This window comes from Heterodontus francisci, chromosome 22 (assembly GCF_036365525.1).
Source record: "Heterodontus francisci isolate sHetFra1 chromosome 22, sHetFra1.hap1, whole genome shotgun sequence".
Lineage (NCBI taxonomy): Eukaryota > Metazoa > Chordata > Chondrichthyes > Heterodontiformes > Heterodontidae > Heterodontus > Heterodontus francisci.
The window spans coordinates 37,826,335-37,840,966 of NC_090392.1; the positions used below are offsets into that span (position 1 = coordinate 37,826,335).

Below are 14,632 nucleotides of genomic sequence, written 5' to 3' on the forward strand. Positions count from 1 at the left end.
GGGGGAAACCCTCCGCTGGCTGGAGTCATACCTAGCGCAAAGGAAGATGGTTGTGGTTGTTAGAGGTCAATCATCTGAGCTACAGGACATCGCTGCAGGAGTACCTCAGGGTAGTGTCCTAGGCCCAACCATCTTCAGCTGCTTCATCAATGACCTTCCTTCAATCATAAGGTCAGAAGTGGGGATGTTCGCTGATGATTGCACAATGTTCAGCACCATTCGCGACTCCTCAGGTACTGAAGCAGTCTGTGTAGAAATGCAGCAAGACCTGGACAATATCCAGGCTTGGGCTGATAAGTAGCAAGTAACATTCGCGCCACACAAGTGTCAGGCAATGACCATCTCCAACAAGAGAGAATCTAACCATCTCCCCTTGACATTCAACGGTATTACCATCGCTGAATCCCCCACTATCAACATCCTAGGAGCTACCATTGACCGAAAACTGAACTGGAGTAGCCATATAAATACCGTGGCTACAAGAGCAGGTCAGAGGCTAGGAATCCTGAGGCGAGTAACTCTCCTCCTGACTCCCCAAAGCCTGTCCACCATCTACAAGGCACAAGTTAGGAGTGTGATGGAATACTCTCTACTTGCCTGGAAGGGTGCAGCTCCAACAACACTCAAGAAGCTCGACACCATCCAGGACAAAGCAGCCCACTTGATTGGCACCCCATCTACAAACATTCACTCTCTCCACCACTGACGCACAGTGGCAGCAGCGTGTACCATCTACAAGATGCACTGCAGAAATGCACCAAGGCTCCTTAGACAGCACCTTCCAAACCCGCGACCTCTACCAACTAGAAGGACAAGGGCAGCAAATACATGGGAACACCACCATCTGCAAGTTCCCCTCCAAGTCACACACCATCCTGACTTGGAACTATATCGCCGTTCCTTCACTGTCACTGGGTCAAAATCCTGGAACTCCCTTCCTAACAGCACTGTGGATGTACCTACCCCACATGGACTGCAGCGGTTCAAGAAGGCAGCTCACCACCACCTTCTCAAGGGCAATTAGGGATGGGCATTAAATGCTGGTCTGGCCAGCGACGCCCACAGCCATGAATGAATTAAAAAAAATAGCTCCCACAATCCTCTGCGCCCGAGAAAGTACTCTGCAACGTACTGATTTCGCCAGGACTGGGCGCGGGGCATTCTGGGCGGCGTCGTTCCTGTCCTTTGTTGCGAGTCGGACTTGGTGGAAACGAGAGAAGAAACGTGGAAGGTGGCGCACTATCGGATTAAATGTGGTCCTTCCCGCCCGGGGCTCTGTCTGTACGTTCGCCGGTCTCAGCGGCTCTGATTCGGGGCCTGAGAGCCGCTGAGATTGCGCTCAGTTTATAGATTGAATTGTGTTTCTCTCATTGTATTTCCCAACTCAGATTCATGGCCTCATTTGTTTTTTTCCCTCTGAGCCCCTCTGGCAGGGTCATGTTGCCGAGAGCAGATTGATTGTCCTGGGAAGTAACAGGAAGAAGCTCAGAGGCCGAGGGCCAAGGGAGCAGCGGCTTCTGTCAGCAATCGCGGGGCTCTGAGGGCTGGAACTTGAGGCTGCCAATCAGGTGAGTCAATGTGAACCCCTAGCAAAAAATTTATCCTTTCAAAGTTAAATCTATGTTTATTTTATCAACAAAGCGCTTTAACATTTGTTAGTATTTTGTTTTCCTGGAATTCCAATTCTGCGTTTCAGACACTTCAATGCCAAGTGGAGCAGGTGTTTCCATGTCTCTGTCAGTTGGAGATACAGAGATTGATTTCCCCTTCATTATGTATCTGTTGTGATATTTAGAGAAACAAACTCTCACCTTTCTGCACATTTATTACTTAAAAAACATCCTTTCTGTTTGCAGTGAATCACATTCTGCATGCGGGGAGAGGCTTGGTGGCTTCAGCCTATAAAATTCTCATCCTTTTGTTCAATTCTGCCCATGGCCTCACCCTCCCCATCTCTGTGACCTCCTCCAGCCCTACAACCCTCTTCAGTGTCACAAAGATTGGTAAGTAGACGACCCAAATTTAAGGTCATTGACAAAAGAACCAGAGAAGACATGAGGAAAAAAATTATGCAGTGAACTGCTATGATCTGGAATACACCGGCTGAAAGGGTTCTGGAAGCAGATTCAATAGTAACTTTCTAAAGTTTATTTCCCTCAAGTGCCCTTGACATCAAGGCAGCATTTGACTGAGTATGGCATCATGGAGACCCAGCAAAACTGAAATAAATGGGAATCGGGGAAAACTCCGCTGTTTGGAGTCGTACCAAGCGCAAAGGAAGATGGTTGTGGTTGTTGGAGGTCAATCATCTCTGCTCCAGGACATCACTGCAGGAGTTCCTCAGGGTAGTGTCCTAGGCCCAAGCATCTTCAGCTACTTCAGCAATTACTTTCCTTCAATCATAAAGTCAGAAGTAGGGATGTTCACTGATGATTGCGCAATGTTCAGCACCATTCGTGACTCCTCCAATACTGAAGCAGTCCGTGTAGAAAAGCAGCAAATCCTGGACAACATCAAGGCTTGGCTGATGCGTGGCATGAATGTTACTTGCCACTTAAATGCCAGGTAATGAACATCTCCAACAAGAGAGAATCTAATCATCTCCCCTTGACATTCAGCGATTGTTGAATCCCCCACTATCAACATCCTGGGGGTTATGATTGACCAGAAACTGAACTGGAGTAGCCATTTAATACTGTGGCTACAAGAGCAGGTCAGAGGCTAGGAATCCTGCGGCGAGTAACTCACCTCCTGTGACTCCGCAAAGCCTGCCCACCATCTACAAGGCACAAGTCAGGAGTGTGATTCAATACTCTCCACTTGCCTGGATGGGTGCAGCTCCAGCAATACTCAAGAATTTTGACACTATCCAGGACAAAGCAGCCCACTTGATTATCACCCCAGCCACAAACATTCACTCCCTCCACCACTGACACACAGTGGCAGCAGTGTGTACCATCTACAAGATGCACTGCAGCAATGCACCAAGGCACCTTAGACAGCACCTTCCAAACCCATGACCTCTACCACCTAGAAAGACAAGGGAAGAAACTGCATGGGAACACCACCACCTTCTCAAAGGCAATTAGGGATGAGCAATAAATGCTGACCTTGCCAGTGATGCTCACATCCCATGAAAGAATAAGAAAAACTCTATCTCTAATTATGAAGCCCGAGATCCCATATGCTTTGCTAACTACACTCTCAATATTTCCTTCCACCTGCAAAGTTCTAACTGTGCCATTAAGTATATGTTGCCACTCTCTAATCCTTCTGCCAAAATGCATCATCTCACTCTGAGGGATGTATTCACTGGAATTCAGAAGATTAAGGGGTGATTTGATCAAAGCTTTCAAGATATTAATTGGAGCTGACAGGGTATTTTATTTTATATTTAGAGATACAGCACTGAAACAAGCCCTTCGGCCCACCGAGTCTGTGCTGACCAAGAACAACCCATTTATACTAACCCTGCAGTAATCCCATATCCCCTACCACCTACCTACACTAGGGGCAATTTACAATGGCCAATTTACCTATCACCTGCAAGTCTTTGGCGGTGGGAGGAAACTGGAGCACCCGGCGAAAACCCACACGGTCACAGGGAGAACTTGCACAGGCAGTACCCAGAATTGAACCCGGGTCGCTGGAGCTGTGAGGCTGTGGTGCTAACCACTGCGCCGTAGTTGGAGAGAAACTGTTTCCACTGGTTGAGAATTTAAGACTAGGGGGATAGCCTAAAATTTAGAGCCAGACCGTTCAGGAGTGAAGTTAGGAAACACTTCTGCACACAAAGGGTGGTAGAAGTTTGGAATTCTCTTCCACAAACAGCAGTTCATGCTAGATCGATGTTAATTTTAAATCTGAGATTGATAAGATTTTTGCTAACCAAAGGTATTAAGGCAGGTATATAGAGTTAAGTCACAGATCAGCCATGATCTCATTGCATGGTGGAACAGGCTCAAGGGGCTAAATGGCCAATTCCTAGAATCATAGAAACTTACAGCACAGAGGGAGGCTGTTCAACCCTTTGTGCTTGTGCTGGCTCTTTGAAAGATTAGTCGTGCTTAGTCCCACACACCCAGTTATTGTTTGGAATCCTGTAAATTCCTCATTCTCAAATATCTGTCAACTTTCCTTTTAAAATTGCTGATAAAAAGGTGGTGGAACCTGATTCTAGATGGAGCATTCCAGATCTCAACAACTCTGGTACAGAAACTGCTGAATTCTGTTGAAATTGAAAGATGAGCTGTTGTTCCTCGAGCTCCCATTGAGCTTCATTGGAACAGTGCAGGAGGCCGAGGACAGGGAGGTCAGAGTAGGAGTGGGACAGAGAATTAAAATGACAAGTGTCCGGAAACTCGGGGTCAGCTCGCAATAAGTATACTAACAGATAAGAGTTTCTACAAGCATGTAAAAAGGAAGAGAGTAGCTGAAAGTATGTGTTGGTTCCTTCGAAGATGTATCTGTCTCCATGGTAGAAGACACTAAAAGCATCCCAAAAATAGTAGAGAATTAGGGGGCAAAAGAGAGGGTGGAATGATAAAAACAATCACTCGTAAAATGCTTTTTAAAATTTGTTCGTGGGATGTGTGCCTCACTGGCTAGGCCAGCATTTATTGCCCACCCCTAATTTCTCAAGAAGGTGATGGTGAGCTGCCTTCTTGAACCGCTGTAGTCCATGTGAGGTAGGTACACCCACAATGCTGTTAGGAAGGGAATTCCAGGATTTTGATCCAGCGACAGTGAAGGAACGGCGATATTTCCAAATCAGGATGGTGTGTGGCCTGGAGGGGAATTTGCAGGTGGTGGTGTTCGCATGCATCAGCTGCCCTTGTCCTTCTAGGCAATGGGGGTCGCGGGTTTGGAATGTGCTATCCAAGGAGCCTTGGCGCGATGCTGCAGTGCATCTTGTAGATGGGTCACACTGCTGCCACTGTACTCAGTGGTGGAGGGAATAAATGTTTGTAGATGGGGCGCCAGTCAAGCGGGCTGCTTTGTCCTGGATGGTGTCGAGCTTCGAGTGTTGGAGCTGCACCCATCCAGGCAAGTGGAGAGTATTCCATCACAATTATGACTTGTGCCTTGTAAATGGTGGACAGGCTTTGGGGAGTCAGGAGGTGAGTTACTCACCTCAGGATTCCTCGCCTCTGACCTGCTCTTGTAGCCATGCTCGTGATATGGCTACTCCAGTTCAGTTCTGGTCAATTGGTAACCCCCAGCATGTTGATAATGGGGGATTCAGTGATTGTAATGCCATTGAATATCAAGGGGAGATGGTTAGATTCTCTCTTGTTTGAGATAGTCTTTGCCTGGCACTTGTGTGGCATGAAAGTTACTTGTCACTTATCAGCCCAAGCCTGGATATTGTCCAGGTCTTGCTGCATTTCTACACTGACTGCTTCATTATTGGAGTTGTGAATGGTGCTGAAGATTGTATCATCAGCGAACATGCCCACTTCTGACCTTATGAATGAAGGAAGATCATTGATGAAGCAGCTCAAGATGGTTAGGCCTGGAACACTACCCTGAGGAACTCCTGCAATGATGTCCTTGAGCTCAGATGATTGACCTCCAACAACCACATCTCCTTTGCACTAGGTATGACTCCAACCAGTGGAGAGTTTCCCCCGATTCCCATTGACTCCAGTTTTGCTACGGCTCCTTGATGCCATACTCGGTCAAATACTGCCTTGATGTCAAGGAGAGTCACTCTCCCCTCACCTTGAGTTCAGCTCTTTTGTCCATTTTTGAACCAGGGCTGTAATGGGGTCAGGAGCTGATGGCCCCCGCGGTCACTGAGCAGGTAATTGCTAAGCAAGTGCAGCTTGAAAGCACTGTCGACAACACCATCTGTCACTTTGTTGATTGAGAGTAGACTGATGGGGCAGTAATTGATTGGGTTCGATATGCCCTGTTTTTTGTGTACAGGATAAACCTGGGCAATTTTCCACATTGCTGGGTAGATGTCAGTGTTATTCCTGTACTGGAACAGATTGGCTAGGGGCGTGGCAAGTTCTGAAGCACAGGTCTTCAGTACTACTGCTGGAATGTTGTCAGGGCCCATAGCTTTTGCAGTATCCAGTGCCTTCATTTCTTGATATCACATGGAGTGAGTCGAATTGGCTAAAGACTGGCATCTGTGATGCTGGGGGCCTCGAGGTAGGCGAGATGGATCATCCACTTGGCACTTCTGGCTGAAAATTGTTGCAAATGCCTTATCTTTTGCCCTCATGTACTGGGCTCCCCCATTATTGAGGTTGGGGATATTTGTGGAGCCACCTCCTCCAGTTAGTTGTTTAGTTGTCCACCACAATTCATGACTGGATGTGGCAGGACTGCAGAGCTTAGATCTGATCCGTTGGTTGTGGAATCGCCTAGCTCTGTCTATCGCATGCTGCTTACACTGTTTGGCATGCAAGTAGCCCTGGGTTTTAACTTCACCAGGTTGACACCTCATTTTGAGGTATGTATGGTGATGCTTCATTGAATCAGGGTTGGTCTCCCAGCTCGATGATGACGGTAGAGTGGGGGATATGCTGGGCCATGAGGTTACAGATTGTGATTGAGTACAATTCTGCTGTTGCTGATGGCCCAAGGCGCCTCATGGATGCCCAGTTTTGCATTGCTAGATCTGTTCGCAATCTATCCCATTTAGCACAGTGGTAGTGCCACACAACACGATGGAGGGGATCCTCAATATGAAGCCGGGACTTGGTCTCCACAAAGACTGTGCAGTGGTCACTCGTACCAATACTGTCATGGACAGATGCATGACAAAAGTACTCTGAAAACTAATGGGACTAAAGGCTGACAAGTCTCCTGGACCTGATGGCCTGCATCCTAGGGGTCTTAAAGGAAGTGGCTGCAGAGGCACTTGAAGGAAATAAACTTGCAGGGCTACGGGGATCGAGTGGGGGAGTGGGACTGACTGGATTGCTTGGTGGAGTGCTGGCATGGACTCAATGTACTGAATGGCCTCATTCTTTGGTGTAAGTGACTCTAATGATGCCTCTAATGAGAGATGACAGATGCACTGGTTGTAATCTTCCAAAATTCCCTAGATTCTGGAAAGGTCTCAAAGCGCAAGTGCCACTTTGGGAGGGTGTCTTATAAAATGAAGTATCCTCTCTGGGATTGGCCGGCAGCTGTTGGAAGTGGAATCCCCATCGTTAAAGGGATTGGGATACCCATGCGGGACACTTAGGCAGTAAAACAATGGAAGATTGCTCCGGGGGCAGGGGGGACAAAAATGCCTAGGTGGGGCTCCCGCCGCCGGGAACCCCGCCTCCTCCACAAAATCCAGTCCAAAGATTCTGCAGTGGCATTTAGATAGATTAAATGAGTGGGCAAAAATTTGGCAGATGAAGTCTAATGTGAGAAAATGTAAGGTTATCCATTTTGGTAGGAAAAATAGACGAGCAAAATATTATTTAAATGGGGAGAAACTGCAGAATTCTGCAGTACAGAGGCATTGGATGCACTCGTTCATGAATCACAAGAAGATAGCAAGTAATTAGGAGGCGGCATAGTGGTGCAGTGGTTAGCACCGCAGCCTCACAGCTCCAGCGACCCGGGTTCGATTCTGGGTACTGCCTGTGTGGAGTTTGCAAGTTCTCCCTGTGTCTGCGTGGGTTTCCTCCGGGTGCTCCGGTTTCCTCCCACAGCCAAAAGACTTGCAGGTTGATAGGTAAATCGGCCACTATAAATTGCCCCTAGTGTAGGTGGTAGGGGAATATAGGGACAGGTGAGGATGTGGTAGGAATATGGGATTAGTGTAGGATTAGTATAAATGGGTGGTTAATGGTCGGCACAGACTCGGTGGGCCGAAGGGCCTGTTTCAGTGCTGTGTCTCTAAATCAAATCAAAATCAAATTAGGAAGGCAAATGGCAAGTTGACCTTCATTTCAGGGAGATGGAGTATAGAAGTAGGGACTTCTTGCTGCAACTGTACAGGATGTTGGTGAGACCCCATCTACAGTTTTGGTCTCCTTATTTAAGGAGGGATATGCTTGCAATGGAGGCAGGTCGGAGAAGGTTCACTAGGCTGATTCCTGGGATGCAGGGGTTTGTTTTATGAGGAAAGGTTGAGCAGGTAGGGCCTGTATTCATTGGAGTTTAGATGAATGAGAGGTGATCTTATTGAAACATATAAGATTCCGAGGGGGCTTGATAGGGTGGATGCTGACAGGATGTTTCTCCTCATGGGGAAATCTAGAACTAGGAGAGCAGACTTTCAGAATAAGGAATGTCCCCTTTAAGACAACGATGAGGAGGAATTTCTTCTCTGAGGGTCATTAATCTTTGGAATTCTCTACCCCAGAGATCTGTGGAGACTGAGTCATTGAATATATTCAAGGCTGAGATAGACAGATGTTTGAACTATAGGGGAGTCAGGATTTGTAGGGGCAGGCAGAAAAGTGGATCTGATGCCAAGATAAGATCAGCCATGGTCTTATTGAAAGGCGGAGCAGGGTCAAGGAGCTGTAGGGGCAACCTCCTAGTCCGGCTCCTATTTCTTGGGTTTTCTTCAGTCCCTGCTACAAATTCTGCTCCCTCGCTGCCAACACCATCTCTCTCTCCCTGGCAACTACCTGAGGCTGAAACAGACTGTTTGCAACCTGAGTAATATGTTTGACCCTGAGATGCGCTTCCAACTACATACCCGCACCATCACTGAGACCACCTGTTTCCACCTGTGTAACATCGCCCGACTCTGCTCCTGCCTCAGTGCATCTGCTGCTCTAACCTTGACTATTCCACTGCAATCCTGCCGAGCCTCCCCCAATTTACACTCCCTAAGCTTGTGCTCACCCAAAACTCTGCTGACCCGTTCCTGTCCTTCCTGATGCTAAGATCTGTTCACCATCATGCCTGTGCTTACTGGCCAAAATTAGCTCCCAGTTAATTAATGCCTCAGTTTTAAAGTTGTCATCCTTGTTTTCAAGTTCCTCCATGGCTTCGCCCTCTCTATCTCTGTAATCTCCTCCAGCCCCACAACTGTCTGAGAACTGACTAAAAAGAGCAAAGGTAAGAAATGTAAGCAATTATAGATGAGCTGTTAAGCTTGCACTGTGTTACTGGTAGTCTACTGTTTTGAATTTGATGCTCTCTCCAATGTGGCTAGGGTGTGATTCCTGCTCCAGGGCTTAATATTTAACAAGATTGCTTGTCATTTTTAAACCTTTTCAAATTAATTACATTCATCTAATGAGGGGAAAATAGAATAACTGCACCAGAAAGGGCCTCAGATATTTACGATCTATTTTAATGACTTTGATGAAGAGAGCAAGAGTAATGCATCTAAGTTTGCTGATGATGCAAAGCTAGGTGTGAATGTGAGCTGTGAGGAGGACACAGAGAGGCTGCAAAGAGATATAGACAGGTTAAGTGAGTGGGCAACAAGATGACAGATGGAGTATAATGTGAGGAAGTGTGGGTTATTCACTTTGGTAGTAAGAATAGAAAAGCAGAATATTTTTTAAAGGGCTTGAAACTTGTAAATGTTGATGTCCAGAGGGACTTCGAAACACTCATGTAAGGAACACAGAAAGTTAGCATGCAGATACAACAAGCAATTCGGAAGACTAATAGCATGTTGGCCTTTGGAACAAGAGGATTGGAGTACAAGAATAAGGAAGTCTTGCTACAATAGTACAGGGTTTTGCTGAGACCACGCCTGGAATACTGTGTGCAATGTTAGTCTCCATATCCAAGGAAGGATATCCTTGCTTTGTAGGCAGTACAGCGAAGGTTCACTAAATTGGTTCCTGGGATGAGAGGGTTATCCTATGGTAGGCTGAGCAAATTGGGCCTTTAATCTCTGGAATTTAGAAGAATGAGAGATGATCGCATTGAAACGTACAAGATTCCGAAGGGGCTTGGCAGGGTAGACACTTAGAGGTTGTTTCTACTGGCTGGGGAATCTAAAACACGGGGGCGCAGTCCCAGGATAAGAGGCCAATCAGTTAGGACTGAGATGACGGGAAATTTCTTCACAACAGAGGGTTGTGAATCTTTGGAATTCTCTACCCCAGAGGGCTGCGGAGGCTCAGTCATTGAGCATGTTCAAGACAGAGATCGATAGATTTCTAGATATCAAGGGGATATGGGGATAGTGCAGGAAAATGGCTTTGAGGAAGAAGATCAGCCATGATCTAGTTGAATGGCGGAGCAGGCTCGAGGGGCTGCACGGCCTACTCCTGCTACTATTTCCTATGTTCCTATATAGAATGAAAAAGAACCAATCACAGGGTGAGAAATAGTGCACATATTCTGTAGGTCAACGCACGTTCAACTTGTCTGACCTATGTGACTCCTGCGTGCACCTGAATGAATAGTGTAAATGGGGTTAGGGGCAATTTATTGGCTTGGATCGAGGATTGGCTAACCAAGAGAAAACAGAGTTGGGATAAATGGGTCTTTTTCTGGTTGGCAAGATGTAACTAATGGGGTGCCACAGGGTTCGGTCCTCGGGTCCCAACTATTTACAATCTATATTAATGACTTGGCTGTAGGGATAGAAGGTACAAGAGCCAGATTTGCCGATGACACTAAAATAGGTGGGATGGTAAGTTGCAATAAAGAAATAAGAAATTTACAAATGGATATGGATAGGTTAGGTGAATGGGCCAAAATTTGGCAGATGGAGTTTAACGTGGATAAGTGTGAGATTATCTATTTTGGTCGGAAGAATAGAAAGGGATCTGGGCGTCATTGTGCATGAATCGCAGTAAACTAGTATGCAGGTGCAGCAGGTAATAAGGAAGGCAAATTGAATTTTGGCATTTATTGCTAAAGGAATAGAGTATAAAAGTAGGGAAGTGTTGCTGCAACTGTACAAGGCATTAGTGAGACCACAAACTAGAGTATTGCGTACAGTTTTGGTCCCCTTACTTGAGGAGGGATGTAGTTGCATTGGAGGCAGTTCAGAGGAGGTTCACTAGATTGATTCCAGAGATGAGGGGTTTATCTTATGAAGAGAGATTGAGCAGTTTAGGCCTTTACTCTGTCGAGTTTAGAAGAATGAGAAGAGATCTAATTGAGGTATATAAGATGATTAAGGGGATTGACAAAGTAGATATAGAGAGGATGTTTCCTCTTGTGGGGCAATCTAGAATGAGAGGTCATAGTTTTAGGATAAGGGGTAGCAGATTTAAAACAGAGATGAAGAGAAATTACTTCTCTCAAAGGGTCGTGAGTCTGTGGAATTCACTATCCCAGAGTGCATTGGGTGCCGGGACATTGGGTAAATTTGAGGAGAGAGACAGATTTTTAATTAGTAATGGGTTGAAGGGTTATGGAGAACGGGCAGGAAAGTGGAGTTGAGGCTGAGATGTGATCAGCCATGATCCTATTGAATGGCGGAGCAGGCTCGAGGGCTGAATTACCTACTCCTGCTCCTTGTTCTTACGTTCGTATGCGCTGTGGGAATGGATTCATTTGCCCATCTGAGCTGAAAACCCATTAATACAGTCATTTCAAGCGGATCACAGAAAATTATTTCCCATTCATGCTGGACTGTATCTGGAGCATGCGTAGTGTCACTTTGATTAGAGCCATGTGAGTGCTGGGTGAGAGTCTGTGGGGTGCAGGGGAGGAATGGAGCAGGCGGGTGGGCGAGGAGGCTTCAAAAACACCTGGTGTAGACCTCAAGCTCCGCATAAGAAGCTCCCAGTCCCGCATTTGCTCTGGGGCTATTTTCCTGGGAACAGGCCTAGGTTAATGGCTGCTGCCATGGTTGAGCGGCCATCTTGATGATGGCACAGTGTGGGTGGGGCTTCAGGCTCCCAGTGACCAGACAGAAAATCATTGACTCATTGATTTTATTCTCACTCTGCACACGGGCTGGAGAACTGAACCCAGCCAGAGTTGAGGGAGGGAGAAAGCTAGCAGTGGAGGAAAGTAATGGTGCAGATGGGTTTAGGTTTCAGCACAGGGAGAAGCGAGAATGTGTGGGACGGAGATTTACAGCTTTGGGGAACAAGAGAAGAAAAATTGTACCATAGAAACTAGAATTGTCTGTTCTGAATTTCTGTCCTGTACTTACGGTGATGACTTTTGTAAACTCCTTTTACAGGATATTTATTAGAAGGGAAGACTTTGCAGATGGGGGAAGCTCAAACCAAACATCACATCAAGATCTGACAGAGTTGGTCGATTCATTAGGACCTGATTGGCCTTTGAATGTGGAAGGAGAAATGTTTGTCAGTTCTGTGTGTGGAAAACGATTTCAAACATCAGTGTGACTGGAAAAGCACTGAGACACACACACCCGAGTGAGTGTTCCAGTGCACTGACTGTGGTAAAAGCTCTATCCTGTTACACAGCCTGAAAAAAGTATTGCACCATTCACATCGGGATGAAACTGCATGTGCTTTGTGTCTGGACGACGCTTCAATTGATCATCCAACATGGAGAAGCACAAGGATACCAGCATCAGGGAGAAACAGTGGAAATGTGAGGACTGTGGGAAGGAATTTATTTCCCTGTCCCAGCTGCAAACTCATGAGCACATTCACACTGTGGAGAGGCCATTCACCTGCTCCGTGTGTGGGAAGGGATTCACTAAGTCATCCAACCTTTTGAGACACCAGCAGATCCACACTGGGGAGAAGCCATTCACCTGCTCCATTTGTGGAAAGGGATTTAATCAATTATCCGCCCTGCAGACACACCAGCGAGTTCACACTGGGGAGAGGCCATTCACCTGCTCCATTTGTGGAAAGGGATTTAATCAATTATCCACCCTGCAGACACACCAGCGAGTTCACACTGGGGAGAGGCCATTCACCTGCTGTGTGTGTGGGAAGGGATTCACTCGGTCATCCCACCTGCTGACACACCAGCGAGTTCACACTGGCGAGAGGCCATTCACCTGCTCTGTGTGCGCGAAGGGATTCACTAAGTCATCCCACCTTGTGAGACACCAGCGCGTTCACACTCGGGAGAGGCTGTTCACCTGCTCTATATGTGGGAAGGGATTTAATCGATTGTCCAACCTTCAGATACACCAGCGAGCTCACATTGTGAACAAGCCATTCACCTGCGCCGTGTGTGAGAAGGGATTCACTCGGTCATCACTCCTGCTGACACATCAACGCATTCACGCTGGGGAGAGGCCTTTCACCTGTTATGTGTGTGGGAAGGGATTCACTCGTTCATGCACTGTCATTGAACACCAGCGCATTCACACTGGGGAGAGGCCGTTCAACTGTTCCGTGTGTGGGAAGAGATTCATTAGTTCATCCAACCTGCTGAGACATCAGCGAGTTCACAAATCAGTGATGGGGTTGGATTCTGCTGTTAATCCCATTCAGGACTGAACCATGTTAATTCGGATAGTTGGAGTTTGTTTCTGGTGATAACCCCAATGGTGGAGCAGGTCTGACTGGCTGAATGGCTTTCACTTTATCTCTCTGTCTGTCTGTCTATCTCTCACTTAGTGTCTGAACCTATCATATTTGGTCTCACTTTCAAATACACTGATTAGGATTCTCCACTTCAGATAGAGTAGCTGCTACTTCAAGGTCAACCTAAAAATCATCATCTGGCAAGTAAATCGTAAGTGGGTAGTAAAAGGTGGAGTTAGGCCTATTAGGGACAAATAGGGTAATATATGCTTAGAGGCACAGGACAAGGCTAAAATACTTAATGAATACTTTGTATCAGTGTTTACTAAGGAAGAGTAATCTGAAAAAATATTGGTAGAAGCAGTGAGAGGCAACGGACAGGGTACAAATTGAGAGGGAGGAGATAATGGAAAGGCTGCCTATCTGAGGGTAGATAAGTAACCTGGTCTGGATGGCTTGCCTCCAGGTTGCTAACGGAAGTTGTGGTGGAGATAGTGGAAGGGTTTACCATAATCTTCCAACCTTTCCTGGATATGGGGGAGGTGCCAGAGGATTGGAGAGCTGCAAATGTGACTCCTTATTCAAGAAAGGGTGTAAGAATAGACCTAACAACTGCAGGCAAGTTAGTTTAACATCAGCTTTTGGACAGAGCTGTTCATTATTCTGTCATTAACACTCTGCACTAATGCTTTGTCTTTCACCACACCATTAGCACACTGCCTTTGCCTCTTCCCCATGACCTCCTCGTCAGTTAATCTCTCCTGCCCTCTGCCCAATCACACACCTTCATTTTTGTTCTCTTCCACCCCCACACCCACTTCACTTGCTTAAAACCCGTAACAAGTAAATTGCTCCTAGTTTAGGTAGGTGGTAGGGGAATTGAGGGAAGGTGGGGATGTGGTAGGAATATGGGATTAATGTAGGATTAGTATAAATGGGTGGTTCATGGTCGACACAGACTCGGTAGGTTGAAGGGGCTGTTTCAGTGCTGTAATTCTAAATAAATAAAAATAAAAAAATAAAATAAATTTCTAACCTTTGCCAGTTCTGATGAAAGGTCACAGACCTGAAACGTTAACTCTGCTTCTCTCTCCACAGATGCTGCCAGTCATGCAGAGTATTTCCAGCACTTTCTGTTTGTATTTCAGAATTCCAGCATCTGCAGTATTTTGGTTTATTTTAGTTTAACATCAGTGGTGGGTAAGGTTTTAGAAACAATAATCATGGAAAATATCAATGAACGCTTAGAAAGGTTGAGTAAATTAAGGATAGCCAGCATG

General features: G+C 46.4%; 1 protein-coding gene across 4 annotated transcripts; it reads left to right on the top strand.

Moving 5' to 3' along the window:
• The first annotated feature begins 1,122 nt into the window (after positions 1-1,122).
• On the top strand, positions 1,123-14,387 carry LOC137381320 (zinc finger protein ZFP2-like). Of its 4 annotated transcripts, XM_068053709.1 has the most exons (4): positions 1,123-1,568; positions 1,857-2,003; positions 8,949-9,030; positions 12,080-14,387. In XM_068053709.1, exon 4 carries the CDS (start codon positions 12,414-12,416, stop codon positions 13,323-13,325), a length of 912 nt encoding a protein of 303 aa, XP_067909810.1. In that variant the 5' UTR covers positions 1,123-1,568; positions 1,857-2,003; positions 8,949-9,030; positions 12,080-12,413; the 3' UTR covers positions 13,326-14,387. The 4 variants fall into 4 exon arrangements, with proteins under 4 accessions (XP_067909810.1, XP_067909813.1, XP_067909811.1 ...); XM_068053712.1 differs by lacking the exon at positions 8,949-9,030; XM_068053710.1 differs by lacking the exon at positions 1,857-2,003.
• Positions 14,388-14,632: the final 245 nt, after the last annotated feature.

Coding starts and splice junctions, on each gene's coding strand:
- LOC137381320 (XM_068053709.1), top strand. CDS start 12,414: ATGGAGAAGCACAAGGATACCAGCATCAGGGAGAAACAGTGGAAATGT.